The sequence below is a fragment of the Panthera tigris genome, chromosome E3, assembly GCF_018350195.1.
Source record: "Panthera tigris isolate Pti1 chromosome E3, P.tigris_Pti1_mat1.1, whole genome shotgun sequence".
In the NCBI taxonomy this organism is placed as follows: Eukaryota; Metazoa; Chordata; class Mammalia; order Carnivora; family Felidae; genus Panthera; species Panthera tigris.
This window is the reverse complement of record NC_056675.1, coordinates 19272422-19285568: the sequence shown is the minus strand read 5'-3', so window position 1 is coordinate 19285568 and position 13147 is coordinate 19272422. Positions and strand designations below refer to the sequence as shown.

At 45.1% G+C, this 13147-nt stretch overlaps 1 protein-coding gene across 7 annotated transcripts in view; it reads right to left on the bottom strand.

Annotated features, from left to right (window-relative positions):
* The window catches only part of XPO6 (exportin 6), a 103367-nt gene that overhangs the window by 70425 nt on the left and 19795 nt on the right, over positions 1-13147 (bottom strand). For all 7 annotated transcript variants that reach the window (XM_042971266.1, XM_042971264.1, XM_042971263.1 and 4 more), the window contains exon 2: positions 1978-2068. In XM_042971266.1, the coding sequence (XP_042827200.1) occupies positions 1978-2068 (91 nt within the window). The remainder of the gene's footprint in view (positions 1-1977; positions 2069-13147) is intronic.

The window sequence follows — 13147 nt, the reverse complement described above, 5'->3', positions numbered from 1 at the left end:
GCCTGGGCGGCTCAGTCGGTTAAGGGTCCAACCCTTGACTTCAGCTCGGGTCATGACCTCACAGTGTGGGAGTTCGAGCCCTGCATCGGGTTCCGTGCTGACAGTGTGGAGCCTGTTTGGGATTCTCTTTCTCCCTCTCTCTCTGCCCCTCCCCTCCTCAAAATAAATAAATACTTTTATTTATTTTTTTATTTTTTTATTTTTTTTTAATTTTTTTAACATTTATTTTTGAGACAGAGAGAGAGCATGAACAGGGGAGGGTCAGAGAAAGAGGGAGACACAGAATCTGAAACAGGCTCCAGGCTCTGAGCCGTCAGCACAGAGCCCGACGCGGGGCTCGAACCCACGGACCACGAGATCATGACCTGAGCCGAAGTCGGCCACTTAACCGACTGAGCCACCCAGGCACCCCGAAAATAAATAAATACTTTTAAAGAAACATTGTTTTAATTGAGAGAAAGACCAAAACCACTTCAATTATAAGCTAAAAATAGGACTTCAAAGATATTAGTGTTGGGATATAGCAGATTGATGTAAGAGAAAGATCCTTCACCTGCTTTGGTAAAAATCACCAGTTGTATTTTTACTGTTAAGTATAAGGTACTTTGGCAGCATAAAACTAACAACGATCCCTAGTTTATGAAAGCTCTGGTTCTCTATAGACACTCCGTCAGAAAAGACAGGCATATATGGGGCAGGCCCAAAAGAGAGCACCAAGTTTAAAAGTAGAAGAGTAAAGAGGCGCCTGGGAGGCTTAGTTGGTTATGTGTCCAACTGTGGCTCAGGTCATGATCTCACGGTTCGAGAGTTCGAGCCCCACGTCGGGCTCTGTGCTGACAGCTCAGAGCCTGGAGCCTGCTTCGGATTCTGTGTCTCCCTCTCTTTCTCTCTCTGTCCCTCCCCCACTCACACTCTGTCTCTCAAGGATAAATAAGCATTAAGAAAAAAAAAGTAAAAGTAAGAAGTTCAACTACCAGAAGCTGATATGATGCTCAAAGAAAGCAAGAGAAAAAGGGCTGCAGCCAAAGGTCTACTGGCTACCTGGAAATCCAGACCTTAGTCAAACCTTGGACCAAAGGCAGAAATCAGCCACAACACCCAACTGGCCAACATGACTTAGAGAAGCCAAGTGGGGCAGAGAAATGGGCCTCCAGAGTCCTAGAGACACGCAAAAAAGGCCTCCCTGGAGGTGAAAACAATGAATGTAAAGTTATTACCCAGCAGTCAAACATCCAAGGGAAAAGCTTTTAGGTTGGGACAGAGAAGAAAACATTTTCCATTTTCAAGTTCAGGGGTTAAGTGAGGACTCAGAGGGGGGAAAAGAGTGCTCTAGGACCACAGTGCAGCATGTCTCTGAGGCAGAGATCTGACAGTTCACAGTGCGCTTCAATGGATAACGCTCACGTAAATGAATATGGAATTCAAAAGGAAATTCTAGAAGGTGCTGAGGTTCCCAGGAGACCCAAGGTAATTATACCTTCATCTCTGTTGTCTGAAGCCTTTATTCATCACAACTTGCAGAATGGGGGAGACAATCATAGAGATAAAGATGTAGCAGCAGCCCCCAAGGGAATACCAGTCACATAAAGGACCTCTAGGCACCAGATAAGGTTTGGATTGGACTTCTACACACCAAAACCATGTCGCTCTGACACTTTTAGGAGCTGTTTTCTTAAGGTAACAGTCACGGGCTTCCGTGACAGAAGTTCGACTTTGCTGAAATTAAGAAGAGAGCGGCGGGAGGGGCTTTCCACCGTTGGCCAGAGAGAACCCACCAGCGTGGATTATGGCGGGCTCCTCGAACCACAGCCCTGGATTTACAGACGCCACCGACCAGCAAAACAAGAGCCAAACAAAAGCCAAGAACTGAAGGGGAAACAAGCAGGCCTGACCAGCCCGGGCAACCGACTCCTTCCTCCTCACCACACACTTGGTGTGTTCGAAGGGACTCTTGGCGACGCCCAGCACTTCACTTACCTATCTCACGTTTTCTTTCGTTGGTTGTACAATCGTGGAAGAATTCTGTCATCAGACTTTCCAATGCCCTGAGGGAGGCTTCTTCAGAGGCCTAACAAAGGTATTTAGGAAAAACAAAAAAATCAGTAACTGTCTCTCCAGCTCTACTTTCCTCAGTTCCCTCCAGGTCACATTCAACAGCAAGAGTAATTGACTTCCTCAAACATCTTGTTTCAACATTCTTCAAATACACGGGATTCAGAAAAACTGAAGGGAATTTCCCAGCTGGTTCAAAACCCAAATTCTGAGTGTATTCTACATATCCATGCTACCGTGCAATCGATTTTCAATTATTTATGCTAAGGCAAAGGGAACAAATGACTCAAAATTTAATTCTGGGAGTATATCGAAAGCAAATTACCAGCCCCTGGCCCTGACTGAATAGGCAGAAGAGACCCAGGGAGAAGGTCAGGGCTCCCTACAGACTTCCTGTCAACTATACATTGGCCCCAAGTCTAAATAATTAGCCATATTTTGATTCACAACAACTGCAATCAAACTGCTGCGTGGATTCCTGGGGGTTGTTGTTGAAGGCACTTCAGGAGCCACACGTTCTGACAACTGTCCATCTCGAATGAGCACCCACCAGAGGCTAAGGCGAAGGCAGCTAGGAAACACACTGAGCAGGAACTCCCAATCGGCACATCCCAGCCACGGACCCACAGACAGGATCCCAGCCACGGACCCACAGACAGGCAACCGCTGGGCAGAACCGCTCAGGTGCAGAATGAGAGGGGAGGTGCTCTCAGCCCCAGAGCCCACCGTCTCCCTCTTCCGTCTGGGGCTCCAAGCCCACTCCCTCTTCTCCCAAGCATGCAGGGGCATCGTTTGCAGCAATGAGTTTGGGTCCGCCCTCCTTCACTTGCCCATCTGCGGGAAGGCGAGCATTCCTAGACCATTTTTGAATCTGCGCTGGCATTACGTACCCAGAGACCATCAAGAGCCAAGAGCAGTTCTGACTTCTTATCTCTTCATTCTAGTCTCCCCGCTCCTCCCTCCTCCATATCCTCTCCACTGTCTCCACAGTTAAGAGCCGATGATAAAAACTGCATTTTAAAGCAAGCCCACACTCAAATGTGTTATGTAATCAATCTGTAATGTTACCAGAGGCCTCCACCTGGCGACCGACTTTTGAAGACCCCGAGGAACTGGGGCCATCTCTGTGGCAACACCGGCATTTCTTGGGCCTGGTACCAATTACAGGGGCCGAGTCAGGCTTCCACCAGCCCGTCCACATCAACTGGCATGCACAAGCACGCCACAGAGCACACAGGGGTCATGTTCAAGCAGTGCCAGGCACGGCTGTCCCTCCCATGCCGCAGTCATACGTGAACGGCTGCGTGATGTGTCATAATGGCACGCCGAAGTGAGGAATTACTGTACAATAGTTACAGCACTTGGGATTTGTCTGAAGTTTACAGCTATGATCAGGATTAGCCCCTCTTACTCTGTTTTCAAACCGATGCATCAGTTCAACTGAAAAATATCCTTGGATTGCAAATTAAGCTATTTTCTTTTTAACATTTATTTTTGAGAGAGCGCGAGCGAGCACGACTGGGGGGGAGGGGCAGAGAGGAGATAGAGCATCCGAAGCAGGCTCCGAGCCGTGAGCACAGAGCCCGATGCAGGGCTCGAACTCACGAACTGTGATATCGTGACCTGAGCCAAAACCAAGAGTCAACCACTTAACCAACTGAGCCACTCAGGTGCCCCTGCAAATTAAGCTATTAAAAACTACGTATTTTAGGGGGCCTGGCTGGCTCAATCGGTAGAACATGTGACCTAATCTTGGGGTCATGAGTTTGAGCCCCACACTGGGCATGGAGCCTACTTAAATATGTGTGTGTGTGTGTGTGTGTGTGTGTGTGTGTGTACATACACACATATACACACATTTTTTTCAAATGCAGAAATAACCGGAAGGTCAGACTAAAATAGCCCACAATCTTTTTTAACCTGTTTTCAACTTTTTGTGTTGATCGAAACATCTCACTGTTCTCGCTTTCTAAGTAAATGCTAAATGTTCAAATTCCTAAAATGAATTGATGTAAGTAAAAGAATGCTTTGATCTGTTTCATAAATCGACTTGGTATACCCATTTGATTCGGGGGGGGAAAAAAAAAAGATTTGTTGGGGCACCTGGGTGGCTCAGTCGGCTGAGCATCAGGCTCTTGGTTTTCAGCTCAGGTCACAGATCTCACGGTTCCTGAGTTCAAGCCCTGCATTGGACTTTGTGCTCACAGTGCAGAGCTGGCTTGGGACTCTCTCCCCCTCTCTGCCTCTCCCCTGATTCCTCCCTCTCTCTCAAAATAAATAAATAAATAAATAAATAAGCTTAAAAATGTTTTGTGAAAGAAAAAAAATTTGTTGTTTTAAAAACAGTCTGTGGGAAAGATCTGAAAGAATCAAAGGAAAATCTCACCATTTAACTTACTGGCAAAAAAATAAAACTTAACATAAATTAAGAGACACCTGTTGAAATTAGGTCATCTATTGAGTTAAAAATAAATCAGTAGTTCCTCTGGAGTCAAAATGGGTCCTTGAAAATTAAGGACACATCTTCAAATCACACCTGCTCCACAACTTTTTCTTGTAGTGAATCATTTCAGGGTAGATCCTAGAAAACACCCGAGCTCAGCACATTGAGGCAAACTACCACCAAGGTCTATTTTGTACTGGTTCTTCAGGGACAAGTTTGTGAACTTGACAATCACCAGCCTTGTATTAAATGCTGCTGGGACAAGTTCAGGACAATCTCTCCAAAGAACGCACCTCTAACTCCACTCCCGGTCCCATCCACCCTCACTGCCCAAACCCAAGCTAACCTTCCAACAGAAAAGTGGACAGATGAAAGTATCCACATGGATCACAGGATGGACGCTCCCCACCAAATGACGGTTACACGAAAAACGAAACTCCAAAACCTAACCCGGTAGTATCACCGGGAGCTTGCCAATAAAAACAAATAGCATGCTGTTTACATTTTCGATCACTTCTACAACGGCAATATTAACACCTACCTCACGATGACCCACGTAAAGCTACTATGTAAACTCTAAAGAATTACCTAATTCATAGTTATGGCCGCTATCATTTTTATTTGGTCTTAAATACCAAATGAAAACAAACCAAAACAAAAAATTGAAGTGGTAGGCCTCCTTTGAAACTGGAGATTCATGTCCTCAGGCTTTACGGGCTTTGTCCAAACATCTCTAATGAGGCTTTTCCAACTGGATTTCAAAATGAAACTATGTAAAAGTTTACAGGAGACAAAAAGGAGATCAAAGTCATATACACAGAACAGAGATGTAAAGACAGAAAAGATAGGTTCAAGACCGGCAGAGAGCTCGAAGGATATTGGCGAATTCCTCCCGACTGGCAAGAAGGCTACTGGAACCTTTGCCAGATGTTTCAAGGAGGGGATGAAGTCAAAATCCAGATTGCTGTGGGTTTAGGGAGTAAAGGCAAGTAAGGAAGTGGTAAGATTCCGTGCAGACTTCACTTTCCAGTAATGAAGGAACAAAGGACATAAAACAAAACCCACGTGCCATGATGTGATAGGAAGAACAGGCTCCAATTCCCAAAGACTACTCAAGCCCTGTAGTGACTAACTTATGAAGCACACTCAGGACTCAATACACCCGACTGCTTCCCAGCTTGTGCCTGGGATGTAAGATCCGGACCTTGAAGAACTAAGGAAAGACAAGATTAAATTAAAACCAAGTAAGACACATTCACACAGAACAATTACAGTTGGACAACAGATATAAAATGTGAGAGAGAAAACAATAAAGCTTCTAAAAGATAACGTAGAGCATCTTCATGACTTTGGGGTAGGGAAAAATTCCTTGAAAAGGACACATAAAAGCACTAAACAAAGGGAAAGATTGACAAATCAGAATATTCATCAAATGGCATAAGGAAGAGCACGCAAAAGAAAGCCACAAAATGGGAAAAGAGATTTCCAACAGAGGACTTAGAGTACAAATCAATAAGGAAAAACAAAGGATTCAACTTTTTGACAAATAGTTAATTCTAAGAAGGTATTCAAAAAGCCTGTTCAGGGACACCTGGGTGGCTCCGGCAGTTGAGCATCTTACTCTTGGTTTCACCCAGGTCATAATCCCAGGGTCACGGGATCGAGCCGCACATCAGGCTCCACACCGAGCATGGAGCCTGCTTAAGATTCTCTCTTTCTCTCCCTCTGCCTCTCTCTCCCCCATGCGCACTCTCTCTAAAATAAAAAACAAAAAATAAAAAATGTTAAGCGTACACAGAAAAGAAGTGCTCGACCTCATCCGTTGTCAGGAAAATGCAAATTAAAACCATGACAGCACTATGCATCTACCAAAACGGCTAAAATTAAAAGGACAAGAACAAGAGTTGGTAAGGCTGTTGAGCAGTTAGAACATGCACATACTGCTGCCGGCGAAGCATACGCTGGCATAACCACTTCAGAGAGTGGTTGAACGGCGGAACAGAAGAAGATAATTTGCAGGTGACATGTCCGATAAAGGCTTAGCATCCAAAATATATAAAGAGCTGATACAACTCAACACCCAAAAAACAAACAATCCAATCAAATAATGGCCAGAAGACATGAACAGACATTTCTCCCAAGAAGCCAGAGATGGCTGGCAGACACATGAAAAGCCGCCCACCGTCACTCGTCATCAGGGAAACACAAATCAAAACCACGATGAGATACCACCTCACACTGTCAGAATGGCTCACATTAACAACTCAGGCACCAACGGATGTTGGCGAGGATGTGGCGAAAAAGGAGCTCTCATGAACTGTTGGTGGGAATGCAAACTGGTGTAACCACTGTGGAAAACGGTATGGAGGAGTATGGAATATTACTCAGCCGCAAAAAAGAAAGAAATCTTGCCGTTTGCAATGACATGGATGGAGCCAGAGAGTAGGATGCCAAGCGAAATACGTCAGTCAGAGAAAAATACATGATTTCACTCCTATGTGGAAGTTAAGAAACAAACAAAAATGAGCAAAGGAAAAAAAGAGAGAACCAAGAAACAAGACTCTTAATTATACAGAACAAACTCCTGATTACCAGAAGGGAGGTGCGTGAGGAGTTGGGTGACACAGGCGACGGAGATGAAGGGGGGCACCTGTCACGATGAGCACCGGGTGACGCACGGAAGTGCCGAATCACTCTATTGTGCGCCTGAAACGAATGTAACCCCGTATACTAACAATACTGGGATTTAAAATACTTTTTTAAGAGAGAAAACCCTTGGCAGCTGAACACATGCATCCTTTATGACCCTGCAATTCTACTCCTTGAGAACTCAAACAGAAATTGGTACACGTGTATCAAAAAAACTGTACACAAATGTTCACAGCACCATTATTCATAATATCCAAAAAAGCCAAAAGAACCCAAATAAGCATCACCAGTGGAATGGATACATTGTGGTTCATTCAGCAGGAAAATATTATAAGACAATAAGAATGAATCAATATCGCCACATGCAACAACATGGATGAATCTCACAAACACAACGTTGAGTAAAAAGAAGCCAAAACACACTCTTCATTATTCGTTGTATGTTAATTTTTAAAACAAGCAAAATAATCAGAACAGTGGTTACCTCTGGGGAAGAGGGATTCTGAGATGCTGGGAACATTCTGTTTTCTCGATCTGAGTGTTAGCACACAGGATGCACACTAGGATTTGTGCACTTTTCTGCAAGTATACATACACCATTTAAAAACCTTAATGGCATACTTATTTTTAGCATTCAGGTTGTTATTTTCAGCCAGTGAGTTTAAAAGTTGTGTTTTTTCCTCTATCAGCACAACCACTGAGAGCAACTGGGGGCCTGAAGGTCAGTCAGGTCTGAGTGGGAGACTCCTGGATTGCTGGGCACCATCACCTATGTTTTCAGAGCTGTTAGGGTGACAGCATGAAGGATTACAATCCCAAAAGCCTGTGTATACCTCCCCAAGACTTCCTCGGCTTACCTCAGCAGCAGACTAAAACCCTGAGGCAGGATGAGAAAATAAACCTGGCTCAGAAAACTCTCTCGGAGTGTATGTATCTCTCTAAAATAAAGTTTTCTGTTCCACAAAGAGTTAAAAATCTGCAGCGCGGAGGAGCTTTCGGCTGTGCCTGCTCTGACTTTATCTGTTCCTTTTATTGCACTGCTCACGGTTCAGTGGTTCAGAGACCTACCTACTACTGACTCATTTATTAAGGAACAACAAAGTCAACCAACACCCATAATCGCCTAACTACAAGGAAAACTTGAAAAGGGAAGGATCACATCATCTGAAATCTTTGACTCTTCCTTACATCTTCTAAGATCACCAGGCCACCTGGTTCTTGCTTTACACTGTCTTTCAGATTTGCACCTTTTCCCTCATCACTTCTATAGGCCCTGATCCCCTCCTGCCTAGATTACTATAATTTCTCTTCCCTGGTTGCCTTGATGTCGGCTCTCCCAATTCCAGTCCAACCCGTGCTTCACCACCAGATGAATTCTTCTAAACATGGATTCTCTGTCCCAATGATTCTAAATCTAGCTTTAAAGGGCCTTTGAATCTGGACTGAGAAACTCAGCCATTCATTCAACAAACAAATAAGCCCAATGCTCACCAACTAACTGACTCTGCATTAAGCCCCGGAGATGAATATCGATAAGACTAAGATGAACAAGACTGACTGACCCCCTGACTTCAAGGGACTGGAGGTAGCCTGGGGGAGAGAAGGGAAGAGCCTATGATAAAAAAAAAAAGTAGAATAGGATGGTTTACGAGATCTAGTAGTGACAGATGTATAAATGGCTTCCGGATCCCAAGGGAACGAACTCTGTCTGAGGGAGAGAAGGAAGGCTTCACAGAGAACATGCATTTTGGGTTTTGAAGAAGGCAGAGTTTACTAGGATGAAAGGAGGAAAGCACGCCTGACTCACCATCACTCACCACAGGAAGCCATCCCTCCATTTTGAGCACGCATGGTCTCCCCAGCAAGCGTCTCCTCCCATCCTGCACCTGCTCCTGGGTCTGCAATTCATAGCTCTACCTGCATGACGTTTCTTACAAAATGAAAGTTCACAGCATGGCTCCCTTCGCTGTGTGTACCTCGTGTTTTTATCTCTTGCAATCAGTACCAACAGTTTTGCCCATGGCCCTGTTCTCTGGTCAGTTCAGCACGGCACAATTCAAGTGCACGGGTTCCGAGACTGCATTCCTCAGGTTTGGGCCCAAATGCACCTCAACCTCGGCCTAGTTATTTAATCTGTCACTTTTTTTCCTCTTGTGCACAACTGGGGATAAGAGAACCTAACACATGGGATCGTTCTAAGGATTAAATAATCTGTGTAAAGCACACGGTGAACATAATGCCAGGAATAAAGGGCTGAAAGCCCCATCTGTCACTGCTAATACTTCATAGGTAGTGGGCCTCTCTCCGTAACCAGAACATAAAATGCCTGGGAAGACACTCTGCCTAACACATTTGTATTTTCTACCACATCCAGCATGGACTGGTGCTCAAATGTCTTACAGTCCGAATTCAGGAGAAAAAAAGGAACAAGGAGACAGTATCACTTTTAGTTTCTCAGGAATACTGGTAATCCTTCCGAATTTAAAATACACGTGACTATTTAAAATTCCCCCTTTAAGGCCTCGGACTGCTCACATGCGTTCAATAAACATTTCTGGAAAAAAACGGGAGAATGCTAACCATTCATCTTAAAAAGACACTGAGACCCAAAGCGGATAATATGGTGCTTGGTCCTTAACTTAAGACACGTACATGGCAGGCTTCTCAAACCCCACCTACAATCTGTAATGTTTTTATCTACTTGCCTCTAAAATGCCCCCCACCGAAGCATAATCTTTTTACAAAATCAATACCAGGGGGGAAAAATGACTCTTTTCTAAAGAAGCTTTTATCAAGCTTCCTGGCACCTTTTCCAGTATGTTCCTCCAAGGAGGTGAATCAGATGAGCCTCCTGCACTTGGGCTCATGGCCTCCTTGCCGCCAAACCCAGAAACATGAGGACCAGCATCCCAGAGTCCCACTCAAATATCCTGTGGCATATCCAGAACAATGCTATCACTCTATTTGCCTGTATAGAAAGGTTTCTGGGAACAAGGATTCCGCACTAGCCTCTGACCAAGGCTCAAAAGTATGCAAGGCATACCTGATGCGTTACAACAGATGCCATTAGTGAAGACATTTCAATCTCTTATAAACTTTCTCAGAAGCTAACAGGATTACCGTGGGTGTTCCGACTCTGAAGAGAACACTCCTTCTCCCTTACGCTCTTCTTCACGGAAGAGGAAACAGATGAGGAAAGAAGGCCCTCTGGCCTTCAGGCCTGTAAGAGCATGAGACGGAATAAGCAGCTTAAAAGAATGTGCGACGGGAATCAACAACGTGACATCTATGTGGCCCCTCTGAAGTCACTCGGCTCAAAAAGCCAGAAAGCAGGAAAGCCTGGAGAGGAAGCCCCGGTCAGGAGGGATTCACAGGTCTTCTCCCTCCTTTCCTGTCTCTGCTCTGTGTGTCTCAAATGGCAGATACTATCCTAAAAAAAAAAAAAAAAAAAAAAAAAAAGAAGAAGAAGAAGAAGAAGAAGAAGAAACAAAAACCCTAAACACATCCTAATGAGTAGAAATCTTGCTTTACTTCTCTAAAAGCAAACTGTTGAAACCGGCTGGACCTCTGAAGTCCAGCCCTCAGAAGCGCAGGCGCTGAGGCGGGGGGTGCCGAGTGCCTGGCTCACACGTACGCAGCTGGCACGCGCCGCAAACCGCGTCTCCCAACTCAGCCGCATCCGTGCCCGAGTCCGGGTGTCCCTTAGCCCATCTGCGACGGGAAAGTAGGGGCAACGCTAAGAAGAGGGGTTGTCTGGGACTACAGATGTGCAGTGCAGTGATTAACTTCAAAAATTATGTACAGGGGCGCCTGGGTGGCTCAGTCGGTCGAGCGTCCGACTTCGGCTCAGGTCATGATCTCGCGGTCCGTGAGTTCGAGCCCCGCATCGGGCTCTGTGCTGACAGCTCGGAGCCCGGAGCCTGTTTCGGATTCTGTGCCTCCCTCTCTCTGACCCTCCCCCGTTCATGCTCTGTCTCTCCCTGTCTCAAAAATAAACAAACGTAAAAAAAAAAAAAAATTTTTTTTTTTTAAAATTATGTACACAAGTTGCAGGAAAAACGGTTTTCTACTGCAGGAAAGAAACTTCTACCTCTCTTCTACAGAGAGGACATTAAAACAGTATGTCTCTGTAGAAGTGGGGAAAAATACTACAAGGACATAATTGGGCCAAAGGACAAAACTTCTACCTCCCAGTCCTCAGCAGTAAACAGACCCCTTTTGTTCACGGGAGAGACAGAATCTGACCCAAACCCGAGAAATACTGTGCAAACCCAAAAAATACTGGGAGGTATTTTTTGCCATTGATCAGCTTGATGGTAGCTTTAGACTAAAGCAGAAAAGTACCTTTTAATGATTAGAATTACCTTTAGATGCGGCTAAACCATATGTTTTAATCAAATAATTATCTATATGATGATATTATACAAAGTTATATCTGTCGTTACTCCCAAAGGGCGAATATTTTCAAAGTTAAGCTGTAGGCAACAATGAGGAGCCCTTCTGAGGCAAACGCAGAGCTTCGTTAAAAAAAATTTTTTTTTAATGTTTATTCATTTCTGAGAGAGACAGAGAAAGAGAGGGAGAGAGAGAGAGGGGCAGAGAGAGGGAGACACAGAATCTGAAGCAGGCTCCAGGCTCCGAGCTGTCAGCACAGAGCCCGACACGGGGCTCGCACTCACGGACTGTGAGATCATGACCTGAGCTGAAGTCGGATGCTTAACCGACTGAGCCACCCGGGCACCCCATGCAGAGCACCAATAGTTAGTTCCAGACATGTGTTCGTGGAGTCATGGTAAGTGCATCTGCTCTGGCCTTGCTCTCCCGGAACATGGTGCGTCTCCGTTTCTCGGGTTTGGGTCAGATTCTGTCTCTCCCGTGAACAAAAGGGGTCTGTTTACTGCTGAGGACTGGGAGGTAGAAGCAGGAAAACGGCCAGGCATCTGGGCCAGAAAGCCCAACTGGTCCCACTGTGGCAGTGAGAAGGTCGAGGCAGCATTGTCTGTCCCCCTGGGGACCAGTTAGAGGAAACATCTTGTACAGAGAGGACAGTATGTTTTAATGCTGGGAAAAACCTATCCATGTACTATACTGGACAATACAGAAAAACAAGAACCACCAATTAGCTACTAATGGACAGGGGCACTGGTTTCCAAAACTTAAAACAAATCTAAAGGAGATTAACGAGTCATGACTAGTAAATGCTTGATTCTAAGGCTAGATCCTGCACCAAAGTGGGGAAAAATACTACAAGGACATAATTGGGCCAAAGGACAAAACTGGAATACCAATGGCAGATCTGATGAAAGTACTGAATCAATGTTACATTAACTGAAGTTGCTAACTGCACTGTGGCTCCGTAAGAAAATACCCGTTAGAAAATACACGACACAGGGTCAAGGGGCCATGACGTAGGCAACTTACTCTCAAACAGTTCAGCCAAAGAACCTGTGTACATATATACGTGGAGAAACTGTAAATAATGAAGCAAACAGGGCAAAATGTTAACACTGGCAGAGTTTGGATAAAGGGTAGAAGAGATTTCTTTGTACTACTCAGTCTTTGCAATCTTTGTGTCCGTTGGAAATCATTTCCAAATAGAAAGTTTTTGAAAATTTCATCTGTTGAGGGTGCCAGGGTGGCTCAGTCGGTTTAGTGTCCAACTCCTTTTTTGTGTTTGTTTTTTGTGTTTTTAATGTTTATTCATTATTGAAAGACAGAGCCAGAGCATGAGCAGGGGAGGGGCAGACACAGAATCCGAAGCAGGCTGCCAGCTCCAAGCTGTCAGCACAGAGCCTGACGCGGGGCTCGAACTCACAAACCATGAGATCATGACCTGAGCCAAAGTCGGACACCCAACAGACTGAGCCACCCAGGTGCCCCTATGTCCAACTCTTGACTTTGGCCCATGATCTCATGGTTCGTGGGATCGAGCCCCACGTCCTGGCTCTGTGCTACCAGTATGAGGCCTACTTGGGATTCTCTCTCTGCCCCCCCCCCCAAATA